The sequence below is a fragment of the Malus sylvestris genome, chromosome 5 (assembly GCF_916048215.2).
Source record: "Malus sylvestris chromosome 5, drMalSylv7.2, whole genome shotgun sequence".
Lineage (NCBI taxonomy): Eukaryota > Viridiplantae > Streptophyta > Magnoliopsida > Rosales > Rosaceae > Malus > Malus sylvestris.
This window is the reverse complement of record NC_062264.1, coordinates 27761568-27784962: the sequence shown is the minus strand read 5'-3', so window position 1 is coordinate 27784962 and position 23395 is coordinate 27761568. Positions and strand designations below refer to the sequence as shown.

The 23395-nt window shown below is 36.3% G+C and overlaps 4 protein-coding genes and 1 long non-coding RNA gene across 8 annotated transcripts; 2 read left to right on the top strand and 3 right to left on the bottom strand.

Annotated features, from left to right (window-relative positions):
* The first annotated feature begins 1448 nt into the window (after positions 1–1448).
* On the top strand, positions 1449–4747 carry LOC126623076 (protein FAR1-RELATED SEQUENCE 7-like). The gene is made up of 3 exons (XM_050291870.1): positions 1449–2085; positions 2586–3040; positions 4222–4747. Exons 1-3 carry the CDS (start codon positions 1863–1865, stop codon positions 4411–4413), a joined length of 870 nt encoding a protein of 289 aa, XP_050147827.1. The 5' UTR covers positions 1449–1862; the 3' UTR covers positions 4414–4747.
* A 2029-nt stretch (positions 4748–6776) lies between these two features.
* LOC126623091 (uncharacterized) lies at positions 6777–9721 on the bottom strand. The gene is made up of 2 exons (XR_007623607.1): positions 9578–9721; positions 6777–7285 (listed from the first exon to the last, which is right to left on the bottom strand). It is a non-coding gene; the product is annotated as an uncharacterized LOC126623091 (long non-coding RNA).
* Positions 7537–8463, bottom strand: LOC126623082 (uncharacterized). Its single transcript, XM_050291880.1, has 2 exons — positions 8279–8463; positions 7537–8171 (listed from the first exon to the last, which is right to left on the bottom strand). Exon 2 carries the CDS (start codon positions 8123–8125, stop codon positions 7607–7609), a length of 519 nt encoding a protein of 172 aa, XP_050147837.1. The 5' UTR covers positions 8126–8171; positions 8279–8463; the 3' UTR covers positions 7537–7606.
* An 8572-nt stretch (positions 9722–18293) lies between the features above and the next one.
* Positions 18294–20206, bottom strand: LOC126623077 (protein FAR1-RELATED SEQUENCE 7-like). Of its 4 annotated transcripts, none has more exons than XM_050291873.1 (3): positions 20139–20197; positions 18802–19307; positions 18294–18626 (listed from the first exon to the last, which is right to left on the bottom strand). In XM_050291873.1, exons 1-3 carry the CDS (start codon positions 20146–20148, stop codon positions 18432–18434), a joined length of 711 nt encoding a protein of 236 aa, XP_050147830.1. In that variant the 5' UTR covers positions 20149–20197; the 3' UTR covers positions 18294–18431. The 4 variants fall into 4 exon arrangements, with proteins under 4 accessions (XP_050147830.1, XP_050147828.1, XP_050147829.1 ...); XM_050291871.1 differs by having other exon boundaries at positions 18802–19340; positions 20139–20195; XM_050291872.1 differs by lacking the exon at positions 20139–20197 and adding an exon at positions 19544–20132 and having other exon boundaries at positions 18802–19318.
* Positions 20207–20348: 142 nt separating this feature from the next.
* On the top strand, positions 20349–23343 carry LOC126623770 (uncharacterized). The gene is made up of 6 exons (XM_050292753.1): positions 20349–20540; positions 21320–21471; positions 21664–21773; positions 21869–21954; positions 22645–22749; positions 22865–23343. Exons 1-6 carry the CDS (start codon positions 20431–20433, stop codon positions 23001–23003), a joined length of 702 nt encoding a protein of 233 aa, XP_050148710.1. The 5' UTR covers positions 20349–20430; the 3' UTR covers positions 23004–23343.
* Positions 23344–23395: the final 52 nt, after the last annotated feature.

Sequence of the window (23395 nt, the reverse complement as noted above, 5' to 3'; positions counted from 1 at the left end):
ACAAAACTATATATTTAATATAGAATATATTGTATATATTAATATGGCTATTGTATTTTATAATAAATCTTTTAGTAATTAAACTTTAAAATTATCAAAATAAATTTTTTCTTAACGGGTTACCCACGTGTTACTCGCGTGTATACCCGTTATTAACGGGTCACCCGATAATGACCCAATAAGTTATCTTGTTGACTCGAAACCCGTTATTTTCGTGTCGTTTTTGTGTTGTGTCGCCATGTCGTATCAAAAACTACCGGGTCTAGTCCGCAAGCTTTTCCTAGTTTTTTTAATTTCAAAAATTAATTGTGTGGACTCCGGGTTTGCTACTTCATCAAATTAACATAAAATTTGACAGAATCAAATGGCAAGGATCATATAGATGTATGGTAATAAATTTCAGGGACGATATTGATTGATTTTCAAATTGAAAGACCAAAATGTTGAGTTAAGTTAATTTCAAAGATCGTTTGTGATAAAAACTCCAAAAAGAAAAGGTGTACAAACCTAAAGCATTGCTCACAAAATTAAAATGACTGGAAATTAGAAGCCATATTCCTTTTTTTTGGTCAATAAGATTTGCAAGGAGCGGGCCTTAATTAACGTTGTTGAAAGTGAAGCCATACACAAAAATAAAAGTTCACATATAGTGTTAAACTCTGATTAGCAGGTTTTTAACATTCCAAATGAAGGAGCCGGGCACTTTCCTTCAAGTTATTCAGTAGCTAAAATGTATTGAACACCAATGCAGTTATGCAAGCACGAGATTTACGGTGGCTGGAGGTACAACCGTTCTCTTTCATTCACCGAGGCGTTGGCGTCAACATCGGCTATTGGAATTGAATGAACTACAGGACCATATGAGTTCTCTCATCATTGATATAAAGCCAAGGCTTGGCTCCTCAAGACTGAGGAGTTCCTCCTCAATTCACTTAGCAGTTGATTTACAAATTTTCGTGTTTATATTATAAATCTTTGTAAAGGTCATCTCTAAAAACTCAATTAGAACTAAGGTTGTTTAATTAATCAATAGTAACAAATAGATAAATGGTTCATGATTCTTTTACCAAATCATTCCATCTGTTTTGTACATTTGGATGACCAAATTTCATATTTAATTGATTTTTTTTGCAGAGATGATTATTACAGAGAGCGATTTATAATATGAACAGCTCCGATCATAAACATAAAGTTTTGTAAATCGGTTACATACGAATTGAGGAGCCAAGTTAATTTTTGGAGAGAAGAAGCCTTCCATACCACCTTTTCTAGCCAAATAGCGAGCGATCACTCAACAATGAACACTAACCAAAAGCGGCCAGGAATGAATACCTATCCGTCACGAGAATCGAACCCGTATCTTCTACACGAAAAGACAATGTCCTGACCACTGGATGAAAGGGACCAAAAAGCCATTCTTCATATACCTCAGCTTGGAGAATAGAAGTGGTTCATCTTGTTTCATTACACAATTCAAGATTTCGTTTGTGTTGACGTTGTCAATTTCTAATGTGAATTCAGCGGGTCGTCCCCCTCCCCTTTCTACTATCATAAAGGCCCCGGATCCCTTTCTATGTCCTTAGAAATTGGAAACATTGTCAGATCCTTAAAACGAAAAAGTCCAGACTTTTGTTACCGGTTACGATACTGGTGGTGGTGGTGCACACATTGAGGTTATTTCTCATACTGGCCAACGAGAGAAGGATTCAAGATAAAGGAAAAATAACCTCTTATTTTCCTAATATCGACGTCCCAACGGAAAAATCAGTTACCACCCCAACTATAAAAACACAAGAACATTTTTTTTGTACTTGGTGTCAAACTGTGATTAGCAGGTAAGTAGAAATTGTGCATCCAAGGGAATGAGCGAAGTATCTCCCTTCAAGTTATTCAGGACTTTCAGTGATGCATTTCTTCGCCGCAGTGGATCGTTCACCTGCCAACACCCTGGAGTTCGAGCTCAAACGCTTCAACCGCCCGCCACCTCCCCAAAACCAGAAGAACAAAAAAGGAGCGAACTTTCTGCTTCCTCTCTATTGCAGAAGCCAAGCAAACTGTTGGGTCGCGATCTCTCTGTCACAGCAAGTGAGTTAATCATTTTATCTTAGCATTTTCACTCTTTAATTTCTTAATCTGCACTCACGTTAAACCTTCGATTGTGTTGTTTGTTGTTTTTGGAATTTCCTTAATCTGTTTGGATGCTGAGCAAAAGTAGACAACTATGAGTTGGGTAACTTAGAATTCAGTAACCCCAATCTTGGGTTGTTCTCAGTTTTCCAGTCTGTTGTTGGTATTTTCTTGTGTTTTCTCGGCAGCCAAACATAACGCAGGTTATGTTTTCCAGTGGATAGTTGAGATATAGATGTGTTATTCTGCGTGTGTGATCAGAATCATTACATTGGTAAAATATTTTAGTAAGGTTTTGTTTGGTTACACTATGATGTGAGACTTTGCACAATTCATTAGGTAATCGAAAACTAGTTTGGTATAAAAAATCGCATTTTTCTTCGCAAAATTATTGTTTTGCTTGAATTTTGGAAGGTAGAACCTTAGATGGAGTCTTATCACAATGCTTATTTGGGCAGTGGATGATGAAGAACCTTCTATGAGCAAGGATGAGGACGTGTTAGAGAGTTCCAATGGGAAAGAGGCAGTCACATATGAGGGGAACTCGGATACAGAACCATTTGTGGGTATGGAGTTTGAATATGAAGAGGCTGCGAAAGTGTTCTATGATGCATATGCAACACAGGTGGGCTTCATTATGCGAGTCGATGCCTTCCGGAGATCAATGCGTGATGGTAAGGTAGTTTGGCGGAGGCTTGTGTGTAACAAAGAGGGATTTCGCATGACGCGAGCCAAAAGAACTGAGAATAGGAAGCCTCGAGCAATCACCAGAGAAGGGTGCAAAGCGATGCTTGTGGTAAAGAAAGACAAATCAGGAAAATGGATCGTAACACGATTTATAAAGGAGCATAACCGTCCACTAGTAGGTACACCTGCAAATGGTCGCCGCAGTATGCTTCTGTCTCAAACACCAGTGAGTGCTTCTTATCTGCATCTTTGAGTTGCTCGCTTATAGGTTTATTTTGTAAGACAGATGCATTGTGATTTCTGTTAAGTTAGCGGTTTATTTTGTTTCCTTGTGTTGGTTAAGTTAATCGATTATCTAGTTTCTGTCCGTTGTATATTTGAAATTGCATCAGATGGTCTAGTCTCTGTTGCCTGCAAGTGATTTGGAGCTTTTGCAAGCTGGAAAGTTACTTTTGCTAATGCAACCCTGCATTATATTAGTAGGGATTCTGGTTAATTGGATGAAGTTAGCAGATGCCCCTTGCTTGAAAAGGTTCCCTGATGATATCGTTCTTTTGGTTTTCCTTGTTTGAAGAATGTAGTTCATATATTTCTCAAAGGCGTACTAGGCAACCCATTTTTTGTCACCTCCAAATTGTTAAAACCAGTTTTGACGTTCAATCTAAAACTCAGGACCTGTTTGATAACCATTTCGTTTTTAGTTTTAATTTTTTGTGATATATATGGTGGAGAAGTACTTGTGGGAGAAAGGGATGGAGAGATAAAGAAGGGTGAAGGAAGGAGGGTGGAGGAAAGGAAAGGAAAGGAATGACAAAAATGAAAACTAAAAACAATTTTGAGTTGATTTCACTTTAACGTTTTTGTTTTCATATGATCTACATTTCTCCCTCCTCCCTCACACCGCCTCCCTTTATCCTTCTCCATTCCTTATTTCATCCAATATACTTTCCCCCGGTCTCTAGCACAAAAAATAAGAACTAAAAGCTAAAACCAAAATGTTTATCAAATGGGTCCTTAGCTTTATAAACTTACTCAAGATGTAATAAAATAATTAAATAAAGACGTTTTAATGGTTTCTTTTGGTAGTAACTGTTCTTAGAATTTGGACAAGTCCCCTCGAGTGCTATATGTAATTGCTTCCCTGGCCGTTTTGTGAGATGTAATAGGTGTCTCGTTTAACTTTATCGTGGTTACAGTAAACGTTTTACATGTAGGGTTTGTGCTCTAATTTACAGTGGTTACAGTAACGTTTTACATATTTGACCAGGGCTCGTTAAAGCCACCTAGCAGATACCCGACGTATGTTTGTGAGGGCAGGGCAGGGGAAGAGTTCTTTGCATTATGCTACCATAATATTTCCCATAACAATCAATAATTGCTATTGATTTGCTTTTTGGTTTGTTCCAGGACGAAAAATATCTGAAAATTCGGGAGTTGACGGCTGAGTTGCAACGTGAGCGAAAGATGTCTGCCACCTATCAAGAACAGCTTGATATGGTTTTGAGGCAGATGGAAGAACATTCCAATCACTTGTCGAGAAACATTGACGGTATAGTCCAGAGCGTGAAAGAAATTGAATCAAAGAGGGTAGCACCTTGAAACGGTTAAAAGGCTACTTGATTGTTTCAGCTCCTTTCATACGCTATTCCCTGTATTCAAGACCTAATTTGCAAATGTGGGTCTGGTCAGTTGGTCAAGGCAGTGTGTCTGTCTCTTGCATTTGAGTTCAAATCCCCTCCCCATAGATTAGATAAGAGTAGTTTAGATTATCGTCTTGTTAAAAGAAAAACTATAAATCTTAGTTTTCGGTGGAGCAGAAACTGAATTATCCTGTAGTTTTCGTTCTTTGTTTTTTGTTTTTTTTTTCAGTTGATTTACCCTTTGGTTGTACAAATAGCATACGTATAAGTAGCAAGTTCTTCTAACTCCATAATCTTTTGCGTACTCTATTATTTTTCTTTAGTTTCATTTTAATTTAGCGAATTGATTTTTGACACTCACATATCTTGCTCCTCCCTCTTTTTCTAGCCATACGACTCAGAGTAAATCAAGGACACAAACAAAGGGAGGAGTGCAGAAGGAGACAATGAATGTTGATTCATGGTTATTTATTATTATTATAAATCGAGAGACCTGAAAATAAAAATTGAAATGAGATAATAATTTCGCTTCTCTAGTTGTTTGTGGAAACTCCAGTCCCAAAGTCAAGCACGAGTCCGATTCGAGTAGAAATGTTCAACAAACGAAAAACAAGGGTCTCAAACGCAAGACCATATCGGGATGTTGAAACGAGTCCAATGCAACTAAATCCGAGTTCATATAGATTTATTACGGCTAAACAAGCTCCCAAACGTCCCCGGTGCTCGGACCCTTGGCACATTAAACAAGCTTCTTCTCGGCACCCGTTGGAGGTTAGGGGGCGGGCATACTACTTCTTGGGGTTGTCATGTGCCGATTATAATACCGACCAGCGCACCGGCCAATATTGCTCGTAGACACGGTCGAGGTTCCTATATGTCATCCGTTATGCTATTCGGCATACAACGAATAAGCAAGCCAAACATAATGCCATGTCCCGAGGTCCCGACAGTGAGAACCTAGTTCAAACAAAAACAATTAGCAACTGACACCAAAAACCGTACTCTAACATCATATGATGGTGTCGTCCAAAATTCAACCATATTTTGCATTAGCGACTAGTTCGGATGAAATGACGGCTTTGTTTTCTCAGCCAAGTTTGTAATGTGATCGAAATCAATCATAATCTAATCAAACATTCAACACTAGCAACACTAGCAGCAACTGGACAGAATCAGTGGGGGATGCTATCGTAACAATATCTTAAAACATTATGTGACTGAGTGTCCTACTCCACATGACAACACATGTGTGATTGGCTATGAGATCACCATAAGGTCATCTCCAATGTAGGTAAGTTTCCATAAACCCTCATTACTAGGAATGGGCAACGGTTATGACAGACAGGTAACTGCGGTTATTTACCCATAACCATTTATGTTCATACCCGCATAACCGTTTACCCGTTGAGTAATTGCATAAATTATTATACCCATACACATAACCGTTTACCCATTTAATCACAACCGTTTACCCATTTAACCATAATTATTTACTCGTTTACTTGTTTTTGAACCCGTTTATCTTCTTCTTTTTTTTACCCATTTACCCTTTTTTCACTCATCTACATGTTTTTTTTTTTAACAACTTGAAAATTGCAAAAGAAAATTTTGTTATAATTTTCGTTTTCTAACAATTAAACATCATTATAGGTACATTTTAGCATGCATTTTCCTATTTTAATCATTTAAGTCCTCATACAATTCCAATAATTGAAATAATAGTTTAAAAACGATATTTTTCTACTACACTCAATCAAGTCTTTAATTATAATCCATATGATTACAAAGTAAAGTTTCTAAAAACAAAAAGTAGTCATTATCTTGAATACTAGATGATTCAAAGCTCCAAAATATTTCGAAACTAAACATTTTTGATAGAGAACAATCAGACTACCTTTTGTCGTTAACTTTTAATTTCACTTGGTTTAAAGTCAAATATTCATGCTTGTTTTATTCATCAATAACTTTTAATTCTACTCTGTGTGTGTGTGTGTTAATTTACGTAGGTGCTGTTAACACCAAACGATTTAGCAATTGAGATGGAAAATGCAGCTGGAGGAGAACTTTTTGAAAGAATATGCAATGGTGGTTGATTCAGCGAGGACGGAGCGTTTGAGACTTTGAGGCTAGTGGAGAGATTGAAAATTTAGGGTTTTTAATTTTTTTTTTTTTTAATTTTACATGTATTAAATTAAATGGATAAATGAATATTCATTATAACCACATGTAATACCTATAACCGATGGATATCCATTATAACAATGGCTAATACCCATAACCGTCCATTTAAATTTCACGGATAAACGGTTATACCCATAACCGTTTGTTCGTCTAAATGGTTATCCATAACCGTAATCATAAACTTTAAATGGGTAAGTAACCGCAGTTACCTAAACCCATAGGTATTTTGCCCATTCCTACTCATTCCAAGTGTCCGACCAACATTACCTAAGTACTCTAATGAAGCATATTCTATTCCAAGTTGCCAATTTTTAAAGATTTCACTCTCAACCAAATCAGGGTCACCTAAAATCTCAAACAAAGGAGGACCTCTCAGCAACAGAATCCGTGCAATTCATAGAAATACCGTCACAGACATTCCATTATTCCAAGAGTATACTACCGATTTGCCCCCTAAACTATCACCCAACTTTCGATTTCCCCCCTGAACTTTTTAATTGGAAAATTAAGGACTTAAACTAATTTTTTTGGCCGATTTACCCCCTGCTGTTAATTTTTCATTCATTCCATCCAAATTTTTGTTAAATGGAAGCATATGCACAACATGTGTGGGTAGTTCGGTCGCTTCATTCTTTAAAATAATTGAAAACCTTATATTTCTAAAATATAAACCTATGCAAATATGTGTGATTCTATAGCTTTTGTATCTAAAAGTCTAGTGAAATGACACTTTTGTCCACAAATGAGAGTTACGTGGTTTGCACATGATAAGAGTTAACGTTAATTTGGATGAAATCTATGAAAAACTAACTGTAGGGGGGAAATTGGCCAAAAAAAATTAGTTTAAGTCCTTAATTTTCCAATTAAAAAGTTCAGGGGGAAATTGAAAGTTGGGTGATAGTTCAGGGGGCAAATCAACAGTTTACTCTTATTCCAATATCCGGAGACAAATATAAAATTTGATTCAGCAGCTAGTGAAGAAAAGCATAAACAGCAGTAGAAATATAAACCAAAAGAGCCGTCGTGACCAAAACAACAAGCGCCGCCACAGCATGGACGGAGGATTTGCTGCCACACGACAGCATCCCCAGCCTGATCTGGATCACATTCACCATCGACAGCATCAGAAACACGCAACCCATGACCGACCCGAAAGCCGACCCCAACATCCCGAATCTCAACACCTTCTTATTGATGTGGGCCTGTAACGGGTCCTCTCCTTTCTTGCTGTTGAGCAGGTTGATCGCCAGCTTCAGTCCCTGCGCCACAAGCGATGAGAACAGGAAGAAGCTGAACGAGACAACCTCGAACACCAGCAGCTTCTTCGCCACGTCGATCCCAGCGTCGCAGGATGTCCGGTTCTCGAGGCTCCTCTGTCCCGGAGTCGCCAGAGAAAGCCCCACGAAGACGGCAATGGTGAAGAGTGAGTTCACGTTGACCAGGCCGTCCAGGGCCATGACGTGAACGCTTGTTGTCGACGATGACGACATCACTCTCCGGCCGTCTTGGGTGTTGCGCTCTTTTGGGTAGTCGGATCTGGGAATCAAGAAAAAAAAAACACAAAAAGATTAACTTTTCACTTTCAGATGTCAATTTCTGAAGCTGAAATCTTGAGACAGAGAAAGAGGGGTTGTATGTCGGACTTCGAGATTGTAATGGTGCTTGTTGGGTTTATGTATTTCTTTATTTTCTTGCTAATGTTGTTGCTTGTAGTGGTTTCTGTTTGTTTCCTGAGAAGATGGAAGGAAAGGAGAGGGAAGGGCAAGGGGGAACAAAGGAAGAAGCTTTTGCTTTTTGTTATTGGATTTTGGATTTTCTCTTGAGCGAGGTTGGCTCCTTAAAAAGATTGAAGAGGTTTTTTTTTTTTTTTTTTAAAGATACTTTGTGATCAATTACCTTTAGTTTATTGAAATCATTTGTATTATAAATAACTTTGCAAAAATTAAAAGATCAATAGAAGTTCGTCATATCTATCGTGAAAAGAATTTTGTTGCTGATAATTTGGCTCTTTTGGGTTTGTCATGTAATTTGAGTTCAGTCTTTTTTGAGCAAGCTCCTCCTTCTTGTCATATGTTGCTAGTTGCAAATATAGTTTGGGTCTCGTGGCCTCGCTATATTCTTATGTAATCTTCATTTTATTTCGGCATTATGCCCCGTTGTCAACCAAAAAAAAAAGAAAAATAGAAAATACAGTCGTCTAGTCAATTAGTGTAGCTAATGGGTAGATGGTTTTGTAATTCTTTTATCAGATTCTTTCATATGTTTTTATACGGTTTGATGACTAAACGATCTCATAGTTTATTGATTTTTTTTTAAGAGATGGCCTTTACAAAATGTTTTATAACATGAACGGTTCTGATCATAAGAACATAAAATCCCATAAATCGGCCACAGGGTGAATTAAAGAGAAACTCTTTGTTCATTGAGGAGCCAAACTAATCTCTTTTCCCTTGAATCCAGAGATTTTTTTAAGGATAATAATTGCATGGCTCTAAAAGATAATAAGTGTTAGTCGAGTGGCGAAGTAGGACCCAACGTTCAGGCAACTTGGCAGATTAGACATTTTAAGTAAATTTATTAGTATCATATAAACAAGTAACTATTTACACTTATATTCTCTTTAGCTTTTAATTGATAAAAGGTGTTTGTTAAAAAAAAAATTGATAAAGGGTGTGCTATTATTAATATATAGTATAGACATAGCCAAAACAAACTAAAAAAGTAGAGTAAAATGCCGATTTGTCCCCTAAATTATCACTCAACTTTCGATTTCCCCCCTGAACTTTTTAATTGGAAAATTAAGGACTTAAACTAATTTTTTTGGCCGATTTACCCCTGTTGTTAATTTTTCATTCATTCCATCCAAATTTCTGTTAAATGGAAGCATATGCACAACATGTGTGGGTAGTTCGGTCGCTTCATTCTTTAAAATGATTGAAAACCTTAGATTTCTATAATATAAACCTATGCAAATATGTGTGATTCTATAGCTTTTGTGTCTGAATGTGTAGTGAAGTAATGTTTTTGTCTACAAATGAGAGTTACATGGTTTACACATGATAAGAGTTAACGTTAATTTGGATGAAATCTATTAAAAACTTACAGTAGGGGGAAATCAGCCAAAAAAATTAGTTTAAGTCCTTAATTTTCCAATTAAAAAGTTTAGGGGGAAAATCGAAAGTTAGGTGATAGTTCAGAGGGCAAATTGACAGTTTACTAAAAAAAGTATAGAAATTATTGGTGAGAGACAGTGGTGTCTTACAAATAGACAATAATAAATTTCTGTCATTTGATTTTGTTTAATTCATCCGATCCGACGGCCGAAAATTAAAAAGGTGTGAGAGAAGTAAAAAGAGGTGTGTGGATATCACACCCCTAATAAAAATGAAAGGTCACTTGTTGATTAAAATAAAAGAAAACGAAAAGTGATAACAAAAAGTTTGAATAAAAAACGAAACATGCAACCTTTGGCAAAACGACAACATGTAGATAAGCCATCCTCTGGCGGTAAAGAAAAAAAACAGACAAGCCATCCTCTTCGTCGAATGCGCAGTCGGTTTGCATTAAAAAAAAAAAATAATAATATTCAGATTCCGCCATAGCTCTCCATAGATTTCCGCCTACTGTACCTAACTCCGCCCAAGGAGCCGCTTAACAAGCTTTCCGATTTTCAGACCGATTAGGGATTGTAGCTGCGGCAACTTACGGTCTATTGCCTATGGGCTGGCTACGTTGCTTCTTAGAACACCGAACACTTCATTTTGGGGAATGAACTCACTTCTCTACTTGCAAATAACATATTTTAATTGTAGAAGTTTCGTAATTGTAACCATTCAATCTCTTAATCTTCATTTGAAAATCATCTTTATAAAAATCATTAAAATTAGATATCGTTTAGTCATCCAAATGTATCAATAAATCAACTGTGTTGATATCAAGTAGCATATTTATAATGAATCGTTGATTTTTTTCATACATTTAGATGACTAAACGGTATCCGAATGATTTTTTATATGGATGATCTTCAAATAAAGATTAGAAGATTGAAAGGTTTAGTTTTGAAACTTTTACGATGAAGATATGTTATAAGTAAGTGGGAGAATGAGCTCATCCTTTTACAGAAGAAATGCATACATTTTTCATTTTTAATACAGAAAGTATTCCACCTCACATTGATAACATATTGATTTATTTCATTATGAGACTTTAGCATCTATATAGCGGAAACATATTTTTTGGTATTTATTAACCCAAATCAGAGCTATTGACTAAAAAAAATACATTTGTAAAAGTTCGAACTTGAATGGAGAATCTAAATCTTTATTAAACCAACATTCTGGGGTTTGTTATTGGATTTTTGTTGTAACTTTTGGGATGGTTTTAAAGATGTAAGATTTTTGTAATAAAAGTAAAAGGGTAATGTTAAGCCGGTAAAATTTTGAAAACTAAAGGATATAAAAGTTGATGATTCGTTTATCTCATTCTTATTAATGACATATTATTTAATTTGTAAATTTTATCTTTAAATTTAGTCTTCTTATTATTCAAAATAAAAATGAAAGTGGTGAGGTTTTGAGGGTGGGTGAGGAGAAATTTTTAGTTGTGACGGGAATACAAGTGGTATATCACGTGTTCAAATAAGAGTGGTGAAAAATTTTATTTTTTAAGTTATTAACTTTTTAGCACACATATCTCATAATTTGTATAGTAACACGTGCTGTAATATTCCGTATACTGGTCTCTTGTGAGTGTGGGACTAAAGGCATTTAATGGGTACGGATCAATGTCATTGTCTTATATAAAGTAGTATGAAGACTTGTTGGCCTCGTCATTCAAGAATTCTTGATTATACTGGGAGACTGACAAACGGCTATTGAGAAATTTTTTAATGTGATCGAAATATAAGATGATACATTACATATCTTTGTGCATATAGTGAAATATGTATATTAAAATTTTAATAACTTAAAAAATACAATTTTTCACTACTTATATAAAAGCACGTGATGTATCATCTGTGTTCCTATCACAATAAAAAATTTCTCGTACCGCACCCTATTGCGAAGATATTTAAGATAATATAACATTATTGTATAAGAAAATTATAACAAAAACTTATATAATAAGTGTTTATCTTAAACGTCCATTATATGGAGCATATTTGGTACACTTTCTTACACGATTCGTTAACCTGACAAGAAATAATATGAAAATATGGAGTTTTTGGTCAACCTAATAATGAGTCGGGTAGTTACCGAGTAACCCATTAAGAACCCGTTAATGAGTCGGATCGTTTATCGGATCACTTGTTAAGAATCCAATAAGATATTATTTGCCAGATATAGACATTAAGCATGACAATTTCTAGCATGATCCGTTAATCCGTCACGAAATATACATGATCTGTTAACGAAAGAGGTCGTTAATGGGTCACCTGTTAAGATAACATGTTTAACACAACCCATTAAGATAACAGGTATATAACACGAAAATGACACAAACACGACTCATTTGCCAAGCCTAATATGAAGTCCATCCTACTGCAAATCTAACTTCTGTTGATATTTATATAAAATGTGTGATTCAATTTCACATAAACGCATAAGTGTGACAAAATGACACTGCTCTATTAGCGTGATCACCATGTAAGGATGTGGTCGTAGGAGCAATGTTTTATATATCTACTTTGAAATTGACATAACTCATCATTTTGATTATTTAATTTGAAAATTAGTCAATTTCGTTCTTGAAATTTAGCACCGCATATCAATGTGGTCCTTGCAATTTGATTATATCAAATTTTCTGTTAATTTAATGATGTGGCAAAAATTGAGTCCGCACAGCCAATGATTAGGCACCATGTGGATCACATGGAAAAAAATAATTTTTTGAAATTTAAAAAATCTTTAGAAAGTAACAAAATAATTTAGAAATTAAATAAAACCACAAAAGAAAACACAAGTCTCTCAATGCAAATTAAAAAATCTAAAACAAAGATTGAAACAGCAACATATATCGAATTCATCTCATTGATATAAGATGCAATTCAGCACAGCATCCTTTAGCTATATTTGGGAAAATCAAAGCTAATAACCTAAACGTGCTAATAATCAAACTAGGCAAAGGAGCAACAAACAGAGCCTGGAGACTTTGCCTTTTCCTTTTTTTTTTTCTGTTTTTTTTTTTAAATTTCAAAAATTGACTGTGTGGACTCCATGTTTGCTATATCATCAAATTAACAGAAAATTTGGCAGAATCAAATGGTAAGGACCACATTAATGTGTGGTAGTAAATTTAAGGGAAGACACTAATTGATTTTTAAATTAAGGGACCAAAATTATGAGTTATATTTATTTCAGATACGTAATAAAAACCCAAAAAAAATGACTAGAACCTTTCATAGGCTCAAGGTTCTAAACGACTCTAGGTGCCAGTTGGGCGACGTGGTGGAGCCTAGCACCTAAGCGGCTAGGCGGATTTAAGAAATTTATTATATATCATATAAATAAGTGCCTATTTATATTAAAAACCACATAACTGTATTGGAATACATAAATTGTAAAATAAAATGACATATAGATTATAAAGTATTAGAACATATAGAAAACATGGGAAATAAATACATAATGAGTGTTTATCCAAATATTCAACAAGTCTCTTACATTTTATTGAAAATATAAAATGCAAAATGAAAATTATCAATTTTTTGTTTAAGTGATAGTTGCGACCTAGGTAGGTCTAGACAGTCTAGACGGATGCTTTGCCGGGCTAGGTGGATGCTTAAGTAGATCTATGCGTCATTTCTTAATTTTCAAACGTTTAAAGACTAATCAGATCGTTCGCCAGTGGTCTAGCGCCTCCTAGAAGAGTGAACAAGCTATTTTGATATTCTGATTACATCTGTTGCACCAAAAGCATTGCTCACAAAATTAAAATGACTGAAAATTAGAAGCCATGATATTGTTTGGTCAATAAGATTTCCAAGGCGTAAAGCCTTAACTACGGTTGTTGAAAGTTAACAGAGTATACCTTGATTAAGGTCGTTGAAAGTTAACATCAGCCTAGGGTTGTTGAAAGTTAACATCAGCCTATGACGTTCAAGTAATAGTCTTGGCCACGTGGTTCACAATACGTCATTGAAACATTTATAAAATAACTTGTCATTACGTAAGAAAATTAAAACATAAAATTTATATAAAATGACTTGACCTAAACGTCCATTATATGGAGTCCATTCTTTCTAACTCATCATTTTTTAACAAATAATATTATCTACATTAAAGGAAAGAGAGTTGGCTTAGCCTCATAATGAATTAGTAATAATGTGATTCAAACTCGCCTTTAGCAAGAATTGAACATAAGACTTCTCACTTACAAGTGACACGAAATACTACCAGACCGTAGTACTAAGTAGCTTCTAACTCATCATTTTGGTCATTCAATTTAAATTAATCAATGTCCTTCCTAAAGCTCAAGAGAAAATTTTATAGGATAGCAATAAAGCCAACAATGTTTTATGGCATGGAATGTTGGGCGGTGAAGCATCAACACGTACATAAAATGAGACTTGTGGAGATGAAAATGCTTCGTTGTATGTGTGGGCACACGAGAAAGATGAGAGAAAATCGGTTACGGTGGTTTGGACATGTGAAACGAAGGCCTACAAATGCTCCGGTTGGAAGATGCAATTACGATATAGAGATTCAAGGCTGATGGGGTAGATGAAGACCTAGAAAGACTTTGGAAGAGACTCTAAGAAAAGACTTGGAGTATTTGGATATAACGGAAGACGTAACACAGAACCGAGCACAATGACGTTCTAGAATTCATATAATCGACTCCACTTAGTGGGAAAAGACTTTGTTGTTGTAATGTCATTCCTAAAATTTACTAGCCATAAGCTAGGGCTTGAAATCGAGGGGGCCCGCCCTGCGAGGCTAGGGTGGACTCAGCGGTTAGCCCCCATTCGAATTACGTTAGGGGGTCTTTCGCTTTGCTAGATCTAGAGAGATACTACGTATCCGTCCCAAATTCCATCGCCGCAGCTGTTTGGTTCATCAAAAGTACCAAAAAGTCTCATCCTTAATTTACTGTTATTTATCGTTTATTATTTTGGACCACGAATACCCTGGTCACCGTATATTAATGTGGTCCTTGCCGTTTGATCTTGTTAAATTTTCTTATATTGATAACTTAACAAATATGGAGTCCACACGGTAATAATTGAGCGTCACATGGAACTAAAATAATTTAGAAATTAAATAAACCTAAAAAAGAAAACACAAGTGTCTCGATGCAAATGAAAAAAATCTAAAACAAAGACTGAAACAACATATATCAGATTCATCTCACCGATATAAGAAGCAATTCAGTACAGCATTACATTTGGGAAAATCAAAGCTAATAACCTAAACGTGCTAATAATAAAACTAGGCAAAGGAAGCAGCCAACAGAATCTGCAGGCTTTTCCTAGTTTTTTAAATTTCAAAAATTGATTGTGTGGACTCTGGGTTTGCTATGTCATCAAATTAACATAAAATTTGACAGAATCAAACGGCAAGGACCAAATAGATGTGTGGTAATAAATTTCAAGAACAACATTGATTGATTTTCAAATTGAAAGACCAAAATGATGAATAAAGTTAATTTCAAAAATCATTTGTGATAAAAACTCCAAAAAGAAAATGAGTACAAACCTTTAATCGGCTACAGTTTGATAATTTGATTACATATGGGGTGCGTTTGGTATGTAGGATGTGACGGGACAGAACGAGACGAGATGTTCAGTCCCACGTTTGGCACGCCTAAAATGGGTGGAACAAGCTGTTCCGCAGGACAAATTTGGGGTCATTTTTTGTTCCACCTCCACCCCCCGGAACAAGTTGTTCCACAGATGTGGAACAGAAATTTTTAACATTTTAAGACAAAATTACCCCGTCTTTTTCAATATTTACACCATCTATATCCTAAAAACAAACCCTACCTTTCTCAGCCACTGCTCTCTCTTCTCGTAAGACCTCCATTCTCTGCCGCTGCTCTCTCTTCCTCCTCATCTTCTTCCGCAGCCGTCGACTGCACCCAGCCAGCACGCAGCAGCTACTGTCGCACTGCAGATCTTCTCCCGTAGCCGTCGACTGCCTCATCTTCTCCCGTAGCCGTCGACTGCACCCAGCCAACACGCAGCAGCTACTGTCGCACTGCAGATCGACCCAGGTTGCGATTGATAGCTTGTTGAATCTCATTTTTTTACTTTAATTGATGAATCTTTTCTGATTCAATTTTTTTGTGTGGTCGTTTTGTTTCATTCTTTTGCGTTTGGTTTGAAAATTTTCTGGGTTTAATTAATTCGGGTTTGCTTTTTTATCTTTTGTTGCTGATTTGGGTTGTGTTAATTACTGGGTTTTGTTAATTATCAAATTTGTTAGCATTCTAATAGCTCACAATTTACTTAATATAGAGAAACAACAGATATTATTACAAATTGTAACAAAGAGTTCAGTGTCTTGACTCTAGTCTGTGCTTTATAAAATGTTTAGTTTTTTCATGCAACAATATCGCAGAATACAGTGCCAAATGAAATTGATACTATAATTAACCTGATGGGAGATAATTCCTCAGGGAAATGAGATAAATCCAGGGTTATCCTTTTGATGACTGGGCTGCGAACTCCATTAATAAAGCAGAAAATAGTAGTAGAATTGCAACAAATCAGTACATGGTTTAAGACATATCACACACAGATACTATCAAACAATAGACGGAACATGGGTGTTTTAGTCATTTTAATCTTTTGGTTCCGTTCCGTCCATGCGATACCAAACGCAGAACGGTATAAAAGTCATGTTCCGTTCTGCGCTTACCAAACATAACACAGAACATCCGTTCCGTCCCGTCCCGTCCCGTCTGCATACTAAACGGTACCATGATGCACCAAAAGCATTGTTCACAAAATTAAAATGACTGGAAATTAGAAGCCATATTCCTTTTTTTGGTCAATAAGATTTGCAAGGAGAAGGCCTTAATTAACGTTGTTGAAAGTTAAGCCATACACAATAATAAAGGTTCACATATAGTGTTAAACTCTGATTAGCAGGTTTTTAACATTCCAAATGAAGGAGCCGGGTACTTTCCTTCAAGTTATTCAGTAGCTAAAATGTACGGAACACCAATGTAGTTATGCAAGCACGAGATTTCCGGTGGCTGGAGGTACAACCGTTCTCTTTCACCGAGGCGTTGGCGTCAACATCGGCTATTGGAATTGAATGAACTACTGGACCATATGAGTTCTCTCATCATTGATATCTTCGTTTCTCTAAGATAAAGCTAAGGCTTGGCTCCTCAAGATTGAGGAGTTCCTCCTCAATTCACTTAACAGTTGATTTACAAATTTTCGTGTTTATATTATATATCTCTATAAAGGTCATCTCTAAAAAACTCAATTAGAACTAAGGTTGTTTAGTCAATCAATAGTAACAAATAGATAAATGGTTCGTGATTTTTTTACCGAATCATTCCATCTGTTTTGTACATTTGGATGACCAAATTTCCTATTTAATTGATTTTTTTTTTTTTGGCAGAGATGATCATTACAGAGAGCGATTTATAATATGAACAGTTCCGATCATAAACATAAAGTTATATAAATCGGTTACATACGAATTGAGGAGCCAAGTTAATTTTGGTAGAGAAGAAGCTTCCATACCACCTTTTCTAGCCAAATAGCGAGCGATCACTCAACAATGAACACTAACCAAAAGCGGCCAGGAATGAATACCTATCCCTCACGAGAATCGAACCCGTATCTTCTACACGAAAAGACAATGTCCCGACCACTGGATGAAATGAAAGGGACCAAAAAGCCATTCTTCATATACCTCAGCTCGAAGAATAGAAGTGGTTCGTCTTGTTTCTATACACAATTCAAGATTTCGTTTGCGTTGACGTTGTCAATTTCTAATGTGAATTCGGCGGATCGTCCCACTCCCCTTTCTACTATCATAAAGCCCCCGGATCCCTTTCTTTGTCCTTAGAAAATGGAAACATTGTCAGATCCTTAAAACGAAAAAGTCCCAGACTTTTGCTACCGGTTACGATACTGGTGGTGGTGGTGGTGCACACATTGAGGTCATTTCTCATACTGGCCAACGAGAGAAGGATTCAAGATAAAGGAAAAAGAAGCTCTTATTTTCCTAATATCGACGTCCCAACGGAAAAATCAGTTACCACCCCAACTATAAAAACACAAGAACATTTTTTTTGTACTTGGTGTCAAACTGTGATTAGCAAGTAAGTAGAAATTGTGCAACCAAGGGAATGACCGAAGTATCTCCCTTCAAGTTATTCAGGACTTTCCGTGACCATACCAGGCTTCGGCTATGCAAGGCCTCATACGGTCCAGCCATTCAACCAATTCCAATGCTGACACCGATGTCTGCACCTGTGTGAAAGAGAATGGCATCTGCGGGCACCAGGAACCTCGTCCTTGCATAACTGCATTTCGCTTTCATACCTTTGAGCTACTGAATAACAGGTCAGCATCACAACATACTAAAGCTGGAGGTCATCCCACATTACCGGAGGGAGCTTTTCTATTTAACCAATGAAAATTGTATATAAAATGATACAGAACCTAGCAATTAGCAATAAGGCTACCATCTCTTCTTTCATCTACTAGACTGTCTAAAAAGCCTAGCAAATCCAGCCATTTTAATTAGCAAGGTAGGAGATATGATATAAGTTATACTGTTATAACTAAGAATGTTAATGATATAAGTTATACTGTTATAACTAAGAATGTTATAATTTCTCTCGATCCTTGTCTTCAATCTCTTTTACATTCTTAACTATATTTTGAACACTTTTAGTAAGGCAGTATGCGTGTTGGTCTACCTCTTTTAGAACCATTTCAAGTGTTTTTCTGCACTCTGCTAACTGTTGGTTCGCCCGATAAAGCTCTGCAGATAGCTCACGAATTTTCTTGTCTTTCTCATCCTGTAAGCACATGATATCTGTTATTATATAAATGTATCATATTGGAGAACTCAGAAGTTCGAAATCAATCAAAGGTCTATTTGTTACACTACGATTTCAGAAGCTCCCCATGAAATATGATTCATAAATTCATTCATGTATTAAAAAACTCTCACTTTTTTGTTAAAGCAACTACCTGTGATGGAGCCGGAATGGTGACTTTCTTGCCTCTAGAAATCCACATAGGATGACAATGTCTTATTTCAAGCTTTGTAACAACCCACTTCCCGGACTTCTCTTTCCTAGCCATAATCATTGCCTTGCAGCCCTCCCTAGTTTCCTCCCTCGACCTCCTTACTTCACCCCTCTTTGACTTCTTATTGTTACGAAAACCTTCTTTGTTACAAAGAAACTTACGACTGTTGATGGATCCATCACGATTTGAACGATGGAAGTTACCAACACGGATTCTAAAACCCACACGAGTGGCATATGCATCATAGTATTCCTTGACAGCCTCTTCGGAGTCAAACTCCATTCCAACATAAGGTTCTAGGATACCATTTACATCATTTTCAATCAACTCTGTCCCATTGTTTGAATCTAGCATTTCTCCACTTTCATTGTTTGGAACATCCCTTTCAACTGAACTCTCCACAACCGGCTTGTTCAAATCCGCTTCAGACTCCATTGGAGTAGGATCTGCAGTCATTCTGTAATTCTCAATTGCATAAGCTGTGAAGTTCACAATATCTCACGAATATAAACCATATTTACAGAACCAATGCAAGTTAATGGATGTGATGCACGTTCGCAATGCAAAATCAAAGCATCAAACCACAGGGAAATTGAAATGGAAAATTCCACAAGCAAAAAAGAGAAATGAACACAAAAAATTAAATTCATCATCTTCACAAGTATCCATCGATAGGGAATACGTGTTCCTCACGCATTGCATCCTCCTAAAAACTTATACACGCGAGTGTCGGTTTTTGCTAGTCATATGATAGGCAATAACTCCACTCATTCGGACATATGAAACTGAAAACGAATGTGTTAGGGTCATTCGTATGCAGATAAGCTATACACAAACCCACCCAGTTTCTTTTTGAAAGTACGATTTTCATGAATTTCAATTTACACCAATCATAATTCTAAATCACAATGCAGATGATTCAGGCTTCTGCCAAGATTAAAACTTTAACATCCGATGAATCGAAAGCCAACAAATTTAGGTGGAAGAAAAAGGGTCCAAAAGACTAACCCCCCAAAATTAACAGCATCACATACAAGCAATCCAAACCCAGAAAATCAGATATTAAAAATTGCAGAAATTTTACTAATTTTCCCAATAAATATTCGAGTAGAGGCTAACACTGCAACACAAGCTTTAATTTAATCCAATTTTCTGCATATCCCCAGCCCACAAATAATCCAAAGGAAAGGCTTTAATCGCAATTATCATTTTTAATCGAAAAAATTACTACTTTTAGTTAAATAAGCTCAATTATCAAAGCCCAGATGAAAACTTACATGCTTCCATTCACTCTCGTCTCTAACCTCTTGCCCGAGAAGAAATTTGAGACACTCCAGTTTCTCTTGATCTACAAACATATTTTGACGGCTCTGATTTAACGGTGTGGGACCCACCTCCCACTTATGAGTTATGACCCAAGTTTGAATACTGCGGCCCAACTTTGGCCCGGCCCAAATAAAGTGTGAAATTTTGAATAAACCCATCAACGTTCCAGCGCTCTGCTAGGGTTTTAGGCTCTCCGCCATAGTCGCAAAAACCCTAGCTCCGGTTTGGTTTGGGGGGCGCTCAATGGAGGGGCTGAGCGTTTCGGATACCAATTTGGTGGTGTATTTGCATCCGTCGACGAGCAACAATGTCCACAAAGCAATCCTGCGCGAGCTCAGCTCGATGCTTTTGAGGTACTTTCTTAGCAACCCTTTCTTTAATTTTTCAAAATTTTGATTATTTTAAGGATTTGGAAGCTTGATACTGTTTGTACGATTGGTTTCGATGTTGCTCGCGTAAGGATTATTCGTAGGGGTTTTTCCTTTTTTTGTGTTGGCTGAGTCAGTTGTGTTGAATTTAGAAAAAAAGCATGAGCTTTTTGGAGACTCTGTTTGTGAAATACCGGGTTACTCGTTCGGTGTTTCAAAGAGAAGCAGAAGTTTGCCACCCATTTTGTTGTAACTTCTGAATGTTCCCACAATGTATGCCGTTGTTTGGACTCTGCCTTGCAACAAATAAGTAATTTGCTGAAGAAAGATTATGATTGAGAGCTAATTCATTAGAGTCAGTTGAGTTAAAGTTCCCAATAAAAACATGAGCTTTTTGGAGACTATGTTTGAAAAGTACCAATTATTTAGTCGGAACTTCAAACAGAAACAGACTTTGTTCCCCCATTTTTTTGTATTTCTGAAATGTTCCGACAATATCTTGCAACAAACAAGTAATTTGCTTAAGAAAGAGTGCAAATGAAAGCTAATTTATTGGGGATTCAGAGTTAAGAATGATATCTTCATACATTGTTTTTGGATTTGTTTTTCTACTGTAACCCTCCAAATTCAACAGTCGGCTTGGTCTGTATTGGTCAAGTGTTGAGGGTGTTTGTCGCTCTCTTTGGAATAATATTCTGTTTCACGTGTTTTTTATGTCTTAGCAACTTGGGAATTTAATTTTCTGTCTCTGATTTCTCATGCAGGTACAATGATACATTTGAGGGTATTGTATTGGCTTATGAATTCAACATCTTAGATAAGGAAGCAAAGATTCTTCCCGGTGTTCATCCTTACTTTACTGTCAGGCTAAAAGCAAAGTTATTACTTTATTCTCCAAAGCCCGATATGCTTGTAGGTAGTATTCTTGTTCTGCGTTAACTAATAAAGTAACAGACATACAAATTTTATCCCTTTCAAGGATATTATGCTCAAAATTTGATTTATTTTGTTATGAATTAAAAATTCATTCTGTATCAAATGATACACATGCATTTGTATCCACTAATGTTGATCCTGCTGATTGATTTGTAACGTTCTGCCACTGCAGAAGGAAAGGTTGTGAAAGTCAAACAAGAATCAATTCATGTCATTATTCTTGGCTTCTCATCTGCCATCATAACAGACAAAGATATTTGTGAGGAATTTCGATATAAATCTGTAAGAGTCTTCTTCATCATTGTGTTTCAATGTTGTTATCCTTAATCTTTCCAATAGTAATTCATCTTCCTTCTGGTGTACCAATCTTCTCTTAGAAACATGGCAAGCAATTATTTGTTAGCAGATCCCACAAGCGGCATGTAATTAAAGTTGGAACCATGATACGACTATTAGTCAAAAGGTGACCTTTGATTATAATTACCTTTTTATGATTTGAAAGAAAACTGATATTTGGTAGGAGCAATGCTGAAGAGACTGCATTTTTGAACCGCATGAGTAATCAACATCATGTGGCACTGGAAGGTGTTCAATCAGTTACCAACTGGTCATAATGGTTGATGCCATAAGTTAACCCCACCTGCCACAGAATGTGGTCTGAAAATGGTCACTCTAGCATTGCTCTTAGTGGTATACTCTTTTCTTTATTTTACCGTGGAATGCTGTTTTCGTTCTTTTAGGCATCCTCCTTCCCAAACCCACCCTCCCTCCTCCCTTACCTTGTCAATTAATGTGGATTTCGGTTTTAAAGCCAATTTGTAACACATTCTAAACTGTACTCCAAAAGGTCACAACTCACAATCATTTTCGAGATTTGTGAATTAGATGCTTGAGTCATGAAAAAGTGATGATGGAGAGGTAGGATGTATGCTTAAGTGTTCATATTGTGGGGATTCTGCATATCTTGTAAACTAAAAAAAAATCTAGTTGACTAAACTTTCGTGCAGTATATACATGGTTAGGTACTCATTTTGTTACATTGTAGCTTCTCAACTAAGTGATACATTTGTTTTTTATTGTACTTCGTTTTGCAAAAAGTGTTTGTTACTTGTGTACGTACTTCCATAACATTGCATTTGCATTACGCTTGCAGTGTGGATGAGGAAACACTGTACATTTATGGTTCCTTGCTTCCTGCTCACACAGGAAACATTCTCTGGTTGGATAAACAAATGGAAGATACTTCACTAACGGATGGGTGTTTCTCTGACCTTGGATTTAACTTGAAAGAGTTTGTATTTAAAAGTATATAATCCATTTTGGAAAAGAAAAAAAAGTAGATTCTGCATTGTAATTGTTGAAAAAAATTTCAGGAGTGCTAAGAGGAGGAAGGGAAACAATGGAGAATCAGTTCTGCAAGAGCCTAGTAGAACCAGTGCCGAAACAGTTTCAGTCAATAATGACCATCATGTCAAGAAGTCAAAGAAACACAAAACACGAGAAGAGTCGTGAAGACTGCTGTCCGATCTTTACACGATTTTGGTCGTTTTCAGGTGATATTTTGATTACCAGTAGAATCAGTGTTATGTTTCTGAACTAGACAAAGGCATGTGAGCTAATTAGTTGATCCAGATAGAGGAGGCAGGGTCGCATGCAAGTAAATTACTCCAATTATTGGATGACAAAAAACACTGGTACAAAATTCTTGGATGACAAAAAACATCTTGGTATTTTGGTTTTACAACTTTGAAAGTGTGTTGTATAATGTTTTTGTAGATCATGAAGAATCATCAATCTCTGAGGTTATGTATTTTCAAGCAACGAAATTGAGGCTCTTTGCTCGTTTTATGAACTAACTGTACCTCAACTTTGACTGGTGGATACTTGTTTCGTGCATGGGTGAC

Coding starts and splice junctions, on each gene's coding strand:
- LOC126623077 (XM_050291871.1), bottom strand. Junction 18,627..18,801: donor CCATTCCGGCTCCATCACAG/GTAGTTGCTTTA, acceptor ATGTGCTTACAG/GATGAGAAAGACAAGAAAAT.
- LOC126623770 (XM_050292753.1), top strand. CDS start 20,431: ATGGAGGGGCTGAGCGTTTCGGATACCAATTTGGTGGTGTATTTGCAT. Junction 20,541..21,319: donor CTCAGCTCGATGCTTTTGAG/GTACTTTCTTAG, acceptor TTTCTCATGCAG/GTACAATGATACATTTGAGG. Junction 21,472..21,663: donor AAAGCCCGATATGCTTGTAG/GTAGTATTCTTG, acceptor CTGCCACTGCAG/AAGGAAAGGTTGTGAAAGTC.
- LOC126623082 (XM_050291880.1), bottom strand. CDS start 8,125: ATGTCGTCATCGTCGACAACAAGCGTTCACGTCATGGCCCTGGACGGC.
- LOC126623076 (XM_050291870.1), top strand. CDS start 1,863: ATGAGCGAAGTATCTCCCTTCAAGTTATTCAGGACTTTCAGTGATGCA. Junction 2,086..2,585: donor CGATCTCTCTGTCACAGCAA/GTGAGTTAATCA, acceptor TTATTTGGGCAG/TGGATGATGAAGAACCTTCT. Junction 3,041..4,221: donor TGCTTCTGTCTCAAACACCA/GTGAGTGCTTCT, acceptor GGTTTGTTCCAG/GACGAAAAATATCTGAAAAT.